Below are 13,299 nucleotides of genomic sequence, written 5' to 3'. Positions count from 1 at the left end.
TTATTTTAGAGGCTGTCTGATTGTTGCATTATTATTAAATCAGAATAGGGAATGCTCTTAAAATTTGTTACTGCACATATCTATGCTGATGTCTCTTAAGCAAGGTTTTGCTGCTAGCAATGAGCTCAGAAATGGCAATTGGAATTTAGCACTTTATTTCCAAAACCATTTCATAGCTTCTATTTGTGAACAAAATCTGGTGCATGGGATATGGGCAGCTTTCAGTGTTAGAACTGTAGAATGCTAAAGCAGACAGAATAGGTGTGGCGGTTTAAACCCATCCATAGGTAACTTTGCCTCATTGCTTCCTGTGCAGTGGCAGCACTTGTATTGTGACAGAAGTTAGGCTGACAGGGAGAAGCTGCTGCTGTATTTTATTACCACTGTAGACTGTGTTACTTTCCTTATATTTGCTAGTACTAAGTCTAGGAACTTGCTAGATACCCAAACTAGTTAATTAACTCACATTAATTAAATCAATTTAATGGTAAGCAACGGAGCATGTACTAGAGGGCAGCACTGTTTTAATTCAGAGTGAGGTGGGGGTTGAAGAATAGAAAGAATCATGGCAGCAGTGCTAGTGCTGGTGGGGAGCTACCTAACATGCAGGAAGAGGGAAAGGGAATGCAGTGTGGCAGGATGCAGACAGGAGCTGTAGTTGAGAGCGTTAAAGTTGTGTAGCTGGAATAGGCAAATACGGAAAAACAGGGGAATGGAGAAGGTGGTTAAGATGGGGATTTTAGTGAAGTAAAGAGCAGATTGTGGAAAGCACAAGCAACATTTGGCAGAGACAAGTATAATGGAAGGGAGGAAGGTGGATCAATGTAATATTTTGTTGGCTTTGTAAAAAACAGATGTAGATTGCTCATTGTAGACCAGAAGATGAAACTACTAACATGCTTCCTTTTTTATCACTTCCTTTTTTTTTTTTTCTTTCTTAAGTTGCCAATAATGGATGTTTTTGTCTTATCTCTCTGTGAGCCTTCATGCTCAGTAGTAGAATCTCAGATTTTATCAAGGAGATACACTGGTGGAGGACTTTTAGGGAAGTTTACTGAGGAAAGAGAAACTATAGTAGGAATTATATTTTCATCTCTCTTAAATTTGCAATAGTAAAAATTAGAACTGAACATTGGAATATACTGAGAAATGCTTGGCAGTAAGTCTCTGAGAACAAGTTGGAGGAAGGTAGGCATAGCTAAGATGCTATTCATTCCTACTAGTGGGCCTACCTCTTCAGCCCATAAGGCATCCTTCCGCTCTAATGGTGAAATCTCAGATCTGCACTCTGTAGTCAAGCGCCTACGCTCATGGGTAAAGGACAGCACAGAGGTGGGGTTTGCATGATCAACTCCACCTGTGCTATTCTGTAAGGAAGTTTTGTACTGTTGCGAAACTGAGCAGAGGATGCCAGAGAGGTAAGAGCCTTTTTTGAAGGGTAAAGAGGCACTGTTAGAATAGACTTAACACTGCTGAAAACCATCATCTTTCTATCCATCTCCAACTCAGCACCCAAAATTGCTTGTCACTTTTGAAAATGAAGCATTTTGTGGTTTAGTGTGAAAAGGTGATGTTAGGCAGAGAGGAGAAAGCATGTACTGACGAAGAATTTGTAGTATTTGTTCTTTGCCTACACTATTTTTCTAAATTTAGTAAGGTACTCTGCTAGCACTGACACTGAAATGAGTCAGTTTTAGAGAGCCCCATAGTATTTATAGCAGCCTGATTTAGAACTTATTTTGGTATGAAATGTTCAGCTAAAACTACACAGAACTTTGCAGAAGGCTTAGTAATCTGATAATTATAATCAGATAATTATAGTCAGATAATATTTTATGATTATCAGATAATGCAATTTTTTTTTTCTTTACAAATTGGGTAATTTAATTCAAGTTAACCCTTTTAAATTATCTTGTGTCCACCCTTAAAAAAGCAATCAGACTGAAAGAGAGTGGGGTTCATATAGGATGGCCAAAGGCACACATCTGTTTTCTCATGGAATATGCATGCTGTCAGCTTAAGGCAGTCTCACAGTGCAGAGCCACACATGGGTTTTTTCATGCTAGTGCTGCTGTTACACACTGAAACCTTATCTCTGGAATTTTGTGATTTCATTGCATTTGCATTGTGTTTGACATAAGACTCCTGGAGAATGTAATTTTTTTTTCCCTATTTCAGCTCTAGGACTTATTTATTGCTGAAAATTATTCCAAATATTCTTGTAAAATCCATGAAGAATTAGAATTGTGACAGAGTAAAGGAAAACCATGAAGTACATTGCTGTTAAACATGTTAATCACTGTTCTGGTTACAGATGAATTCCAGTGTCAAAGACTGTACTAAAATACATGCCTCTAAAATACATTTCAGCAATCCTCTGTCGGCACTGAAAATGTTTTCCCCTCCATATCTTTGTATTTAGACACTTATACAGAAAAAAACCAAACAACCCGTGATCTATTCTAGAAATACTCTTAGAAGGACTATCAACAATTATTTTAGAATATACCAATATGATTGCTTTTTTTAAATGTGAGTTTCTGAATGAAAGCATACATAATAGACAAATCTGAAAAATTAGCAGCTGTATTGAGGCAGAACTGCAAAAAAGAGGCTTACTATCAGAAGCAAGTCATCTCAGAAGTGCTAGCATCTGTCAGGAGTAGAATATAAACTTCCTAGTCACCCTCTCATGCAATTCTAAGTATTTCTGCAAACTATAAATATTATCAATAGTTTCCTTCATGTATTCAGCTAAGCATGGTTTGTATTCAAAATTATAATAGGCCCACAATTCCAAATACCTTCCAAATCCCCAGGTTTTTCTTCCCTCTGAAATACATATTAGGTATTTTTAGGTATAACTACATGTCCAATCAGCAGCTTTGAAAACCTCAAAGTAGATAAGTATTAGTAATTAAAAAGCAAGACTGCTCTACAGATTGATTTCATCTGTGAAGCATCTATTAAGTTCACTTCTATTAGAAACTTGCAGTACTCCTCAAAAACTAACACATCTGCCGTGGAGCCTATTAAGATCTAACAGGTGGTCAAGCCATTCTCTGCCTGGCAGTACCTATTAGAGCTGACCCCTCTGGGCGGTTTTGGTTGATCAGTTGCTCTGACTGAAAACTTGAATTCTTCCATAGGTAAGGCATTAGTGAGAAAGAAGAAACCGATACAAAAAGCTCTGTTAGGTTTTGACCCTGTTAGATATAGAAGACATGAACATGAAGACCATTAATTTCTGACTCGTGTCTCAGTTGCGGTTATCTGTTTAGGCAATTCCATATGTGTATTACATGACATTCTAATTCAGTTATCTCTGGAGTCTTGGATGAAAAAAATAGTCAGATAGAGCTTCCTAAGGACTATGCTGGAGCACTGTCTTTAATTCACAGAGTCCACCAAAAGTCCAAATTCTTACCTTTTGTTTGTAAAGGGACTGGAAATGCCTCTGCCCAGCATAGTCCAGAATGATCAGGGAGTAAATACTTCCACAGTCTTTTGCTTTCAGTCTTTGTCAGTCGTTTTATCACTGTTATTAACTTCTTTGTCCCCTTTTCCCCCTTAGCTTCCTTTTTTTCATTGACCAGTCTGTTAGACTTGGGTGAGGGTAGAACCCCTAAAACCCCAGAATCCCAACCTTAATACCATTTCCTTTCTTCATTTTGCTCAAGCCAGCAAGCACTTGATATGCATCCCACAAGTAATGTGGTGTGGTACACTTCTCCTGCTCTCTTCGTTTCCTCATGGCATAACGTGTTGTAGTCAGAAATTGTCTGTCTGCAGGATTTGTGGAAGTCCTGTCCAATTCAGGCACCAGCAATCTTATTCCAGCAAATAAAACCTAAGTGCTGTCCTTTTCGAATTCAAGTTGGCTAATTCTAACTTCTCACTTGATTAAAAAGTCTGCTGTTTACTTTTTTCATCCCACTTGCACATACGTTCACCAGTGATTATCACCCGTTTCTCGTTGCTTCCACTAAACTTCTTCCTTCTTGCACTAAACTTGTTCTCACTCTGAGAACAAGAATTAAGATCACACTGGGCATATGGAGACAATCAGTAAATGCCTCCGAGCTGTACTCAGTTGATCTCAGTTCCTTCAAATTGTTCTCCTTTATCAATTTTTCATTTTGTATTTATCTTTGCTGCAGAGTTTGTGAAATCTTCCTTTCCTGTCTGCCATCCTCCATGCTGACAGGGTACAAGGAATCCCTTGACACCCTGGCTCAATGTAGGAGGTGTGATACTTGTGAGAGGGGGAATAACATCTTCTGCTGTGTTATGCCTCTGGGTGCAGCCTACAATCACTTTACTGGCATGTATTAAATCTAATGAAATCTCTGTGCTCTTCAGTCTTGTGAGAATGATATTCACAACATGAATATATCATCAACTCCTTATCCATTAAACAGAAATAACACTGTAGAATCACACTTAATAAAACTATGTTATTTCCTGTGATAGTCACATGAGCTTCCCATGGAACCTGAAATATTCTTTTCTGAATGAGATACTATATGTATACTATATGTATAACCTGGGAAAATTTCTGTGATGCTTGTAAATTATTTTTCCAACACAATCTCTTTAGGAAGTGTGGCTTACAAAATTTTCTCTGGTACTGCTGAGTTACAGTTCATGTATAATCTCTTTCTGTAGTAGGGAGCTCTAAAGCTGTTGTGCTGTTCAATAGCTTTCACTTGTTTCCCACTGATCACCTTATGTCCCACTGATCACCTTATGTCTGTTGGTGCTCTCAGCCTAGGAATAAATGTTTCCAGGTATCACAGCAACAAGGCTTGTAATTTCATAGATTAGTTAAATACACTTTCAGGTTTTCTGTTAAGTTACTTTTAAATCTTACACTATGTTAATATTCAAAATTCACTGAAAACAAAGGCCTTCTTGTTGCGTTGTAGTTTAACCCTAGCCAGCAACTAAGCACCACAAAGCCGCTTACTCACCCACCCGTCTGGTGGGAGGGAGGAGAGAATCAGGAGAGTAAGACTGAGAAAACTCATGAGTAAAGACAGTTTTATAAGTAAAGCAAAAGCTGTGCACACAAGCAAAGCAAAACAAGGAATTCATTCACCACTTCCCATCAGCAAGCAGGTGTTCAGCCATCTCCAGGAAAGCAGGGCTCCATCATGACTAACAGTTACTTGCGAAGATAAATCCCATCTCTCCAAACATATCCCACTTCCTCCTCCTTCCCCCAGTTGTATATACTGAGCATGATGCCATATGGTATGGAATATCCCTTTGTTCAGTTGGGGTCAGCTTTCCCGGGTATGTCCCCTCACAACTTCTTATGCACCCCCAGCCTGCTCATGGGTAATGTGAGGAGCAGAAAAGGTCTTGACTTTGTGTGAGCACTGCTCAGCAATAAGTGATAATGCATCCCTCTGTTATCAGCACTGTTTCCCACACAAATCCAAAACACAGCCCCATACAAGCTACTATGAAGGAAACCCAGCCAAAACCAGTACACTTTGCTAACGGAAATTGCAGTTGTGTTGGCAAGGAGAACTGCTATACTGATTTAATGTCCAAACTCCAAACCTCACTATCCTTTAGTGTGTTATCCTTTAGCTCATGTTATCAACTTTCTGTGCCCTTTATTTTCTAATAGGCTTTAAGGTTATAAGCCAGAAACTCTAGTAGCCATGCAGCTAAATGCTTCTTTTACCAGCCAGTATTTGTATATGTCTCTGCAGATCAGCCAAGTATGCAACTGAAGTAAAAATACAAATCTTTAATTCTTAGTTTTCATTTTGTTCTGTAAAGCTTACTTGCTTTCCAAAAGGTCACATTTTCTCACTACTTTGCTTTTGTGTTCTTTTGTCTGTGAAATCCCAATAACATGAATTCATGAGGATGGTATTCCCTTGGTAAGAAATGCCTCTGTCAGCATCGTAACCTAATCAAGGAATCATCACTGTTTGCAAGGGCCACACCAGGAAGGTGTCTCCTCAGACTCAGTGCTGCTCACCCGAGCATATGTCTCTGTGTACATGAAATTTCAGCATTCTCCTTCTGGAGAGCTGAGAATGAGAAACTAATGCCAAAGAGTCCTTGATCCCTGTTTCTCAGCTTCAAAAGCTCTGAATGTACCAGCCTTTTATCTTTAACTGAATAGACAGAGTTGGCATTTTGGATATTAAATTCTGGTGGTTAAAACAAGGAGGCAGGTGTCTTAAACAGTCAGTTTTACTCTTGCCTTTTTTTTTTAATCCTTCTTGCTTTTAAATTATTTTTATGCCTCACTTTATCTCTGCATTAAGTAGCGTTAATCATATCTTTCAATGATATGAAGCCTTAGATTGTTATGTTCTCAGAACACTTTACAACGATTAGTAAGTGTTGCAGATGAGCAGGAAATGGATTCCCATCCCACAGAAATTTTCAACATATCAAAACATTTTCCTGTACTGAATCAGGACAAAAATCAAAGCAGAATTTTTTGGTAAAATTGGTTTAGTTCATTTAAATTCTGCGATTTCAGTACCTTACATTTCAGTTTCACTCATTTTAACTTCTTCTTTCAATTAACTTGTATTCCCAGCTGAAATTCATTTTGAATCAGCAAACTGGAAATTTTTATGTAAAACAGTACTGTTTTAAATGCCTGTTTTAAACACTGTACTTGAAAATCTATGCCAGAGCCTTCTCTTTCTTGCAAGAAGCTTGGTTTGAAAGAATTCCCTTTTTCAGTTAGAAATGAACAAGTTTCCTCAGGAAATTGTTTAATTGTGGAAGAGAATGTTGTCAACATCGAGTAGATGGATAGCCCATTTAGTTGCTTGCACAGGTTACTGGTGCCATAGAGGCACCCTCATATAGCTTACTTGACCTTGTGCTGCCACTATATGGGCAGGAGCCCATGGCAGATACTTCAGGTACCCTACAGCAGCTCATTGGACACCGCCTTGCACAACTGAATTTAGCCTAGGAAACTGAGTCACAGAAGACTGATGCTTGAGATTTCACCATTACCAGCCGATGGGTATACAATTTCTGTTTTTTCCATTCTGGGATAATTTTAACAACTCACAATTTCATTTCTCAGCTTAGTAAGCTGTTTGAAGGTATACACAGCTTCTGGTGTTCAGCTTTTCTGAAAGTAGCTCTGTAGATACTTTGCAGTGGGAGGCATTAGGGAAAAAACCAAATCATTTGCCACATTTGACTTGATTGGCTTTGCGTGATGCCATATGGCCTGTGTATCCTCCTCTGTCTCATGTTCTACCTACAATGAAACTGTTCTGTGCTGTTAGCACATTTGAGCAGAGGGCTGTATCTTCTAAGGTCTCTTCCCACCTAAATCTCTCTATGATTTAAGTTCATGATTGCCACTACACTTTAAAATTTTATTATATTAATTATATTATTATGTTATGCTAAGAGGCAGATCACTTAATTTGCTTTTCTACATAGTATTTTAATGTTTCCCCTTATTCTCCTGTCATTAGATGTACTGAAAAAAATAGTATTATTTATCTAAAGTCTGTATGTTGTTCTGTTCTCCTACCTTGTCATGGTCCTTTGATTTCCTAGCTAAGTATATAATCAGGCTATTAATAGACATCTTCCGTATCTATATGTATCCAGCCTCTTGTCATTTTAACTGTTCTGTATGTATTTTTGGAGGTCCAGCTTCTTCATTAAAGATTCCTAAAGAAAATAATCTGTACTTGAATAAGATCTCAGTTAAATACACAAAAAGTGAGAAATTAACTGTTGGAGTTCTCATTAGAGGGGGATAGCCCATTAAATTCTTGAGCAGCCTGTGCTCAAGTTTTTCCTATTCAGTCATGTGATAAAGGGCATGGAAGAGTGAGGTGACAGAGTTTTCTGGTAATGTGAGGCTTGTGAGGGAGTTAGAAGAGTAGAAACAAATGTTAATTACCAAGATTACAGAAGTATTCCTCAGTTGATGCAGTGATAAAATGACCAATGAAGTTCAGTGCTGTTAATGAGGTGATAAACGTGGGGAAAACAGTCCTATTTTAGATGCCTAGTGGTGGGTTCTGAAGAAACTGTTCTGTCAGGGAAGAGATCATTGAGCTGTGGTAGGTAGTTTTCTGTAAGCATCAGCTCAGTGTTCAGACATAAGCAAGTAAATGAAACAGTAGGGATTAGCAGGAAAGTAACATTAGAAAAAGTATAAAGAGAGTAGAAGAGAAAAGAACTGTGATGCTCTTAATCTGTGGCAGACATGCCTTAAATGCACTGACGCCAAGCCTGGCTTTCTGGATTGGAAAAGAGTATAACAGATATAGAAAAAATACAGAGATGGGCAGTATGAAGGGTGAAGTATAGTTTCTGTATAAAGAACAGCAGGATATATTAGTAATCTTTAACCCAGAGATCTGTAAAAGAAGAAGGATATAGAGAGATGTGATTGTTCACTTCCTCTCCTATACAAAAAGAAGGTAAGCTAAATTCTGCTGTGGTATTTTAGGTACAGCTGTTCTGTGACTTTATATGAAGCAATCACATTATTTGTATACTATTTATAATGCAACCAAGGATAATAAGCTTCTGAGTATTGAGCAGATACCTCCATTGTTCTGTGAGTAATGAACTAGGAATAGATTAACTTCTATGTTTAGTTTTGAATGCAGGGAAGAAAGGAGAAATGTACTGGAAGAGCATTGTATTCACTGCTGGCAGTGGGTGGAAGCTTGGTGCATCATGGGTACTGGGAAGATGAATCTTGAAAACATATGGGTTTACATCTCAGCAAAAACTTTCAATAATATGAAAAAATAGTTGAAAAGTTGTGCAAAATCTGAAGCTCCAGGAGCCTTGACTTTTCTTTTTTAATGACCATACATCTTTGGTTTTTTTCAGCAGAGGGAATAAAACTTCTACCCTTTTCTGGCTTTTCATAGCTCTTTACACAGAAGGCAATTTATTTTGCCACTGAAAATTCAATATTACTACAACATTACTGTCCATCAGGGGCAGAAGGGTGAGGCATCATGTTTACTTAATACTTTATGACCTCAGAATTCACTCAGGAAGGGATCTCAATTCTTATCTGTTGGAAGTCAAGGCATAAACAAGTACTCATCACAAATACTATCGCTTTCTGTGAGAAAGTATACTAATACGGGCTACATAATCAATACGTAACGCTCAACACAAAAAAAAACTATATAATCCAAGTAGAACATAATTAGCTAGCTTCTAACATTGCATGTACCTTGGCAGATGCAAGATTGTATTACTTCGTTGAACAAGTCCCTTTGACTATTCTTTAAAATGAATGGAGATGCTAACACACTTTGGTATTATGCATTGAGGTGGTGCTACCAAAAAAAAAGCAACAACAAAAAATCACCAATACATTAGGTTTACTTATGCATATTATCCAAATTTAACTATTTCCCATTAATGGTTTCTCACTTATACATCAACGATAAAATGCTTCTTTATACTACCTTAAACAACATCCCCCTTTCCTACCTCTCTTCAAGACTTTAATGACTAAACAATGTTATTTTCAGCACAGGTCATATTTACCATGTCTGTTCCAATTTTATATGTCTCTCCTCATCATCCTTAGAGTTTGTTTCTTAAAGTCCTGAAATAGCCCTTTGTTTCCCTGCAATTAATTGGTCTGCCTTTAGCTCCCTTTTGAGGTGATCATATTTGTATCCAGAGAGACATGTGTGGATCCCTCTGAAGCTCAGCAGCATCTCAAGCAGATTAAACACGCCATTCCATAGCTCCATTTCACCCAGGGGCTGAGTGTTCTACATAAGCAGGCATTCAATTCTGGCAGACATATTCATGAGGGCAGGAGAACTAAATGGATTGTGTCAAGTCCTGTTGCCCTAGTCACTGGGTCCTCAAGTCTAGGTTATTATTTTCACTGGAACTGGTTTGTCACAGGAGGCAGCTGGAACAGGATGCATTTTTCCCTGCTCAAATGCATACACACTAGTGGTGCTCCTAATGTATAAAGAATAAATAAAGGATCTGCACTACTCCTAGACAGAGCAAGAGGAAAACAGGCAACTGGGTCTCTTTTTTCACCATTTCTCTGTAAAATAGAAGAGTGTGATAGAAAAGTGTAAAAAGAGCTTGCTTCTTCCTGGAGAACACAGTCCATACAGTTCACTCAGAGATGGTTTGTAGGAGAATTCATTTTAAAAAAATTCTTGAAAGGTCAGCCAGATTCGTCCCCCTCACACACAGTTAAAAGTTAGCCACGGATTCTTCTGCAACACTGGCAGAAGTTTTACCAAGAATGAAGAGGACTGGAAAGAGAAAACATATAACTATACAGAGAAAGCAGCAGTAAATTAGGAAAAAAGGGATTCTGGAGATGTCTATTAAAAAGAAATCTGTGACTCACCTGTTAAATCACTTGGCAAATCAATAACCAAGAGGATCATATTTGGTGGTTCTGGAGAGTGCCAAGAGCATCAGGAGATCTCTCACCCTGGGGAGATGAAAATTAAATCTACCAGTACTGATCTTCCACGTGTAAATCCACACATGTTTTCTGAGGATGAGTAGCTTATGTGGCTTCTGTTCCACAGCTACATCACCTTTCAGAGTAGGATCTGTCCTCATTTCAATAGGATTTACCTAGTTGGAGCTAATATAAAATAATACAAAGTAATATAAAATACTTTGCTGGATAGATATTGAATCTACAGATTATCTTCCTATGAAGTTCTTTCCCAAAATAACAGGTGTCCATGTGTATGTTCATACACAAATACTGCTGTATGTGTATATATATTTTTAAATCACAGGTACATGGGCAGCTCTCCATATCTTTTATTTTTCAGTTTAACTTTTTCAGTATGAGTTATCCCAAGAGTCATAAAAATACCATGCAAATGCAGGTTTTATTTTTTTTCAAATGCCAAAGTTCCTAATCTTTCAAATAACATACAATCCTTACTCTTAATTTAGCCTTATTTTTCTTCATAACAGTTTGCCAGCATCTTTTTCATTCTGGAGAATTCTTTAGAACTGGATGTATTTTTAAAGAGGATTCTATCTCCTAGAAGTTTTTTTTAACAGGCTCTAAAACACTGCTAGTTGTCTAGTAAGTGTGTTTGCTAGGATGCACTCTGGTACATCCTTTTGCAGCATCTCCTCAGTGCCCTTGCCTGTCAAACCCAGAAGTTACTGCAGGACACACGCAACACGTTTTCACCTCGTTACTCCAGTTCATACTCCAGAATATTAGTTGCGCCAACAATGAAGCAAACTGTTTTCCAATGACACACTGAAAACTGGAGAAGCTAATGCACCACTAGACTTCCTCTTCTGCTAGCTGTGTTCTGGAGGGGTGGTAATGTCCAGCACATGGAGTCGGCAGACTGATAAAGGCAGTAGCATTTTCAAATGCCATAGCTTAATTATCCAAAAATGTCTGTCAGACCATGTGCTCATGTGGAGTTTGTCTTCAGAACATGAGCAGATTTAGTAATTTTCCCAGTGTGTCATAATTACAACATTCAGAGAACCCAAAATCACATGGGACCTTTTTATTTTCTCCATATGGCAATAAATGTCATATATTCTTTCAGTGTCACTCGTAGCTCTTTCAGCTGTGTCGTTTTCCAAGTATCTCCCCCTCTCTACTGAATCACTGCTGTATAGATAAGTGTTTACTGACACACACAGTGCTGTTCCAAGTGCTGCAAACTTCTTTGTGTACAGGGGCTCTTTGCAAATGGGTGGGGAGCCAGGAGCCAAGTGTGGCAGCAGGGTTGGCAGGACAGGTTTTTTTTTAACCCTATCCCCCCCACCCCGAAGCGAGGCCTTGCAAGCCAGCACTGCAATTGTGGCACATTTGAGTGGTGTATGTAGTTCAGTGGAGAAAGCTTCTGAGTAAGCAGAAAGGAGCAAACTTATCTTTTTAGTACCATAGGCTAATTTTGGTTTTGTGTATTAGTGGGAGAGAAGCTGATGTCGACATCAAGAACTTGCCGACAATCATCCTTGCATTATCTTAACATGATCAATCTGAAAAGATATACTTATTTGGCATCAAATTGGTAGCGTAAGGCGTTACCTAAGCTGGGGCTGTTCTCTTGCCATTCTGCCTTGCTTGAATGCACAGACTCCCTAGACAAAGGTACCACTGGTACCATTACTGAGTGCTTCCCCATGACTGGTGTACAAAATCACATGGCAGGCGTGTGAGGAAAATGGTGCTCTTTCACTGGTTGGTGAAATGATACTTTTGAGAGCTCAGGACTAAAGGTGATGATGAAGACACAGAAATTCATCCCTTCCATCTCTCCCCCAAAAGATTGACTTCATACAGTCAATTCCTGTTTCTTGAGATAAGAGTCTTAAGTAGATTATAACCTATAAATTATAAATGGCAAATAATTTGTGATACCCTGTGAGGAAGTTGGGGTCTGATTATACCAGCGTATCTCCAAATCCACATGGAATGTTTTGTCCAGCTTGATACACATAAGTGATAATATATGGTGCAAAGAAGTGGAGTGCCATCCCATTTGTTTTGTTTTTATAAACCAGGAGCTATAAAAGCCCATCATAGCTTTCTAAGAAGTTACTAGAAGAGTATGTTATTTCTAAACTTTGGGGTTCCTATAAATCAAGGCATATTTTACTTGGGTATTCTCTTTTTCTAAATAAATATAAAAGAGTGTTCTGTCTATGGGAAATCATTATTTCCTCCTTTGTGAATCACTTTGTTAAATTAGGAAAGTCTTGCAAAAGAGTCCTATTATGATGATAGTGTGTGAAAAATGTAAAATATAATTTAGGTTTTTTTTAAGATGAATGACTTTTTCATTGTTTTATTGCTAATAGCAAATGCATTTCAAAATCAAAGTAACTTGATAGAATCCACATCTTAACACTGCTACTGAAATTGTGTTTTGATTTCTTTGACATGATCCCTGATTGCTGTGAGAACAATCAGTACAGTATTTTTGTTCTTAGATTCCCCCTCCTTTGTCTTGCAGCTACTTGTGGCAGATTCCATTAACAATTGCAGTAGGAAATACGAGCCACATCTCATCAGAGGCAATTATATGGGTGTCTAACAAATCAGGTAAAAATAAACTTTCCTCCCAGTGGAATCTCATAAAGCATACTTGTGTTTTCCTCAACTGTTTCTTTGAAATTGATCCTAGATAATTGTTTAGTTTCTCTGCACCCAGTTTTAGCTACTTGAAACGAATTACAAAAAAAAGGAGACTTGGGAAGGGAGGGAGGAGGAATGAAGGATGAGTAACAAGGATTTATAATTATCACATAAGTTAGAGAGTATAATGA

At 38.1% G+C, this 13,299-nt stretch overlaps 1 protein-coding gene across 2 annotated transcripts in view; it reads left to right on the top strand.

Annotated features, from left to right (window-relative positions):
- TRHDE (thyrotropin releasing hormone degrading enzyme) overlaps positions 1-13,299 on the top strand; it is a 685,146-nt gene that overhangs the window by 148,215 nt on the left and 523,632 nt on the right. For both annotated transcript variants that reach the window (XR_009743632.1, XM_061454791.1), the window contains exon 10: positions 12,987-13,075. Coding sequence is in view for 1 of the 2 variants with exons in the window: in XM_061454791.1 (XP_061310775.1) it covers positions 12,987-13,075 (89 nt within the window). In the remaining variant the exon portion in view is untranslated. The remainder of the gene's footprint in view (positions 1-12,986; positions 13,076-13,299) is intronic.

Source organism: Pezoporus flaviventris, unplaced genomic scaffold (genome assembly GCF_033815535.1).
Source record: "Pezoporus flaviventris isolate CSIRO_AGI_PZ_B2104156 unplaced genomic scaffold, CSIRO_AGI_Pfla_v1 ptg000016l, whole genome shotgun sequence".
Classification (NCBI taxonomy): domain Eukaryota; kingdom Metazoa; phylum Chordata; class Aves; order Psittaciformes; family Psittacidae; genus Pezoporus; species Pezoporus flaviventris.
Note: the sequence above shows the minus strand (reverse complement) of the source record. Positions and strands in the feature narration are given on the sequence as shown.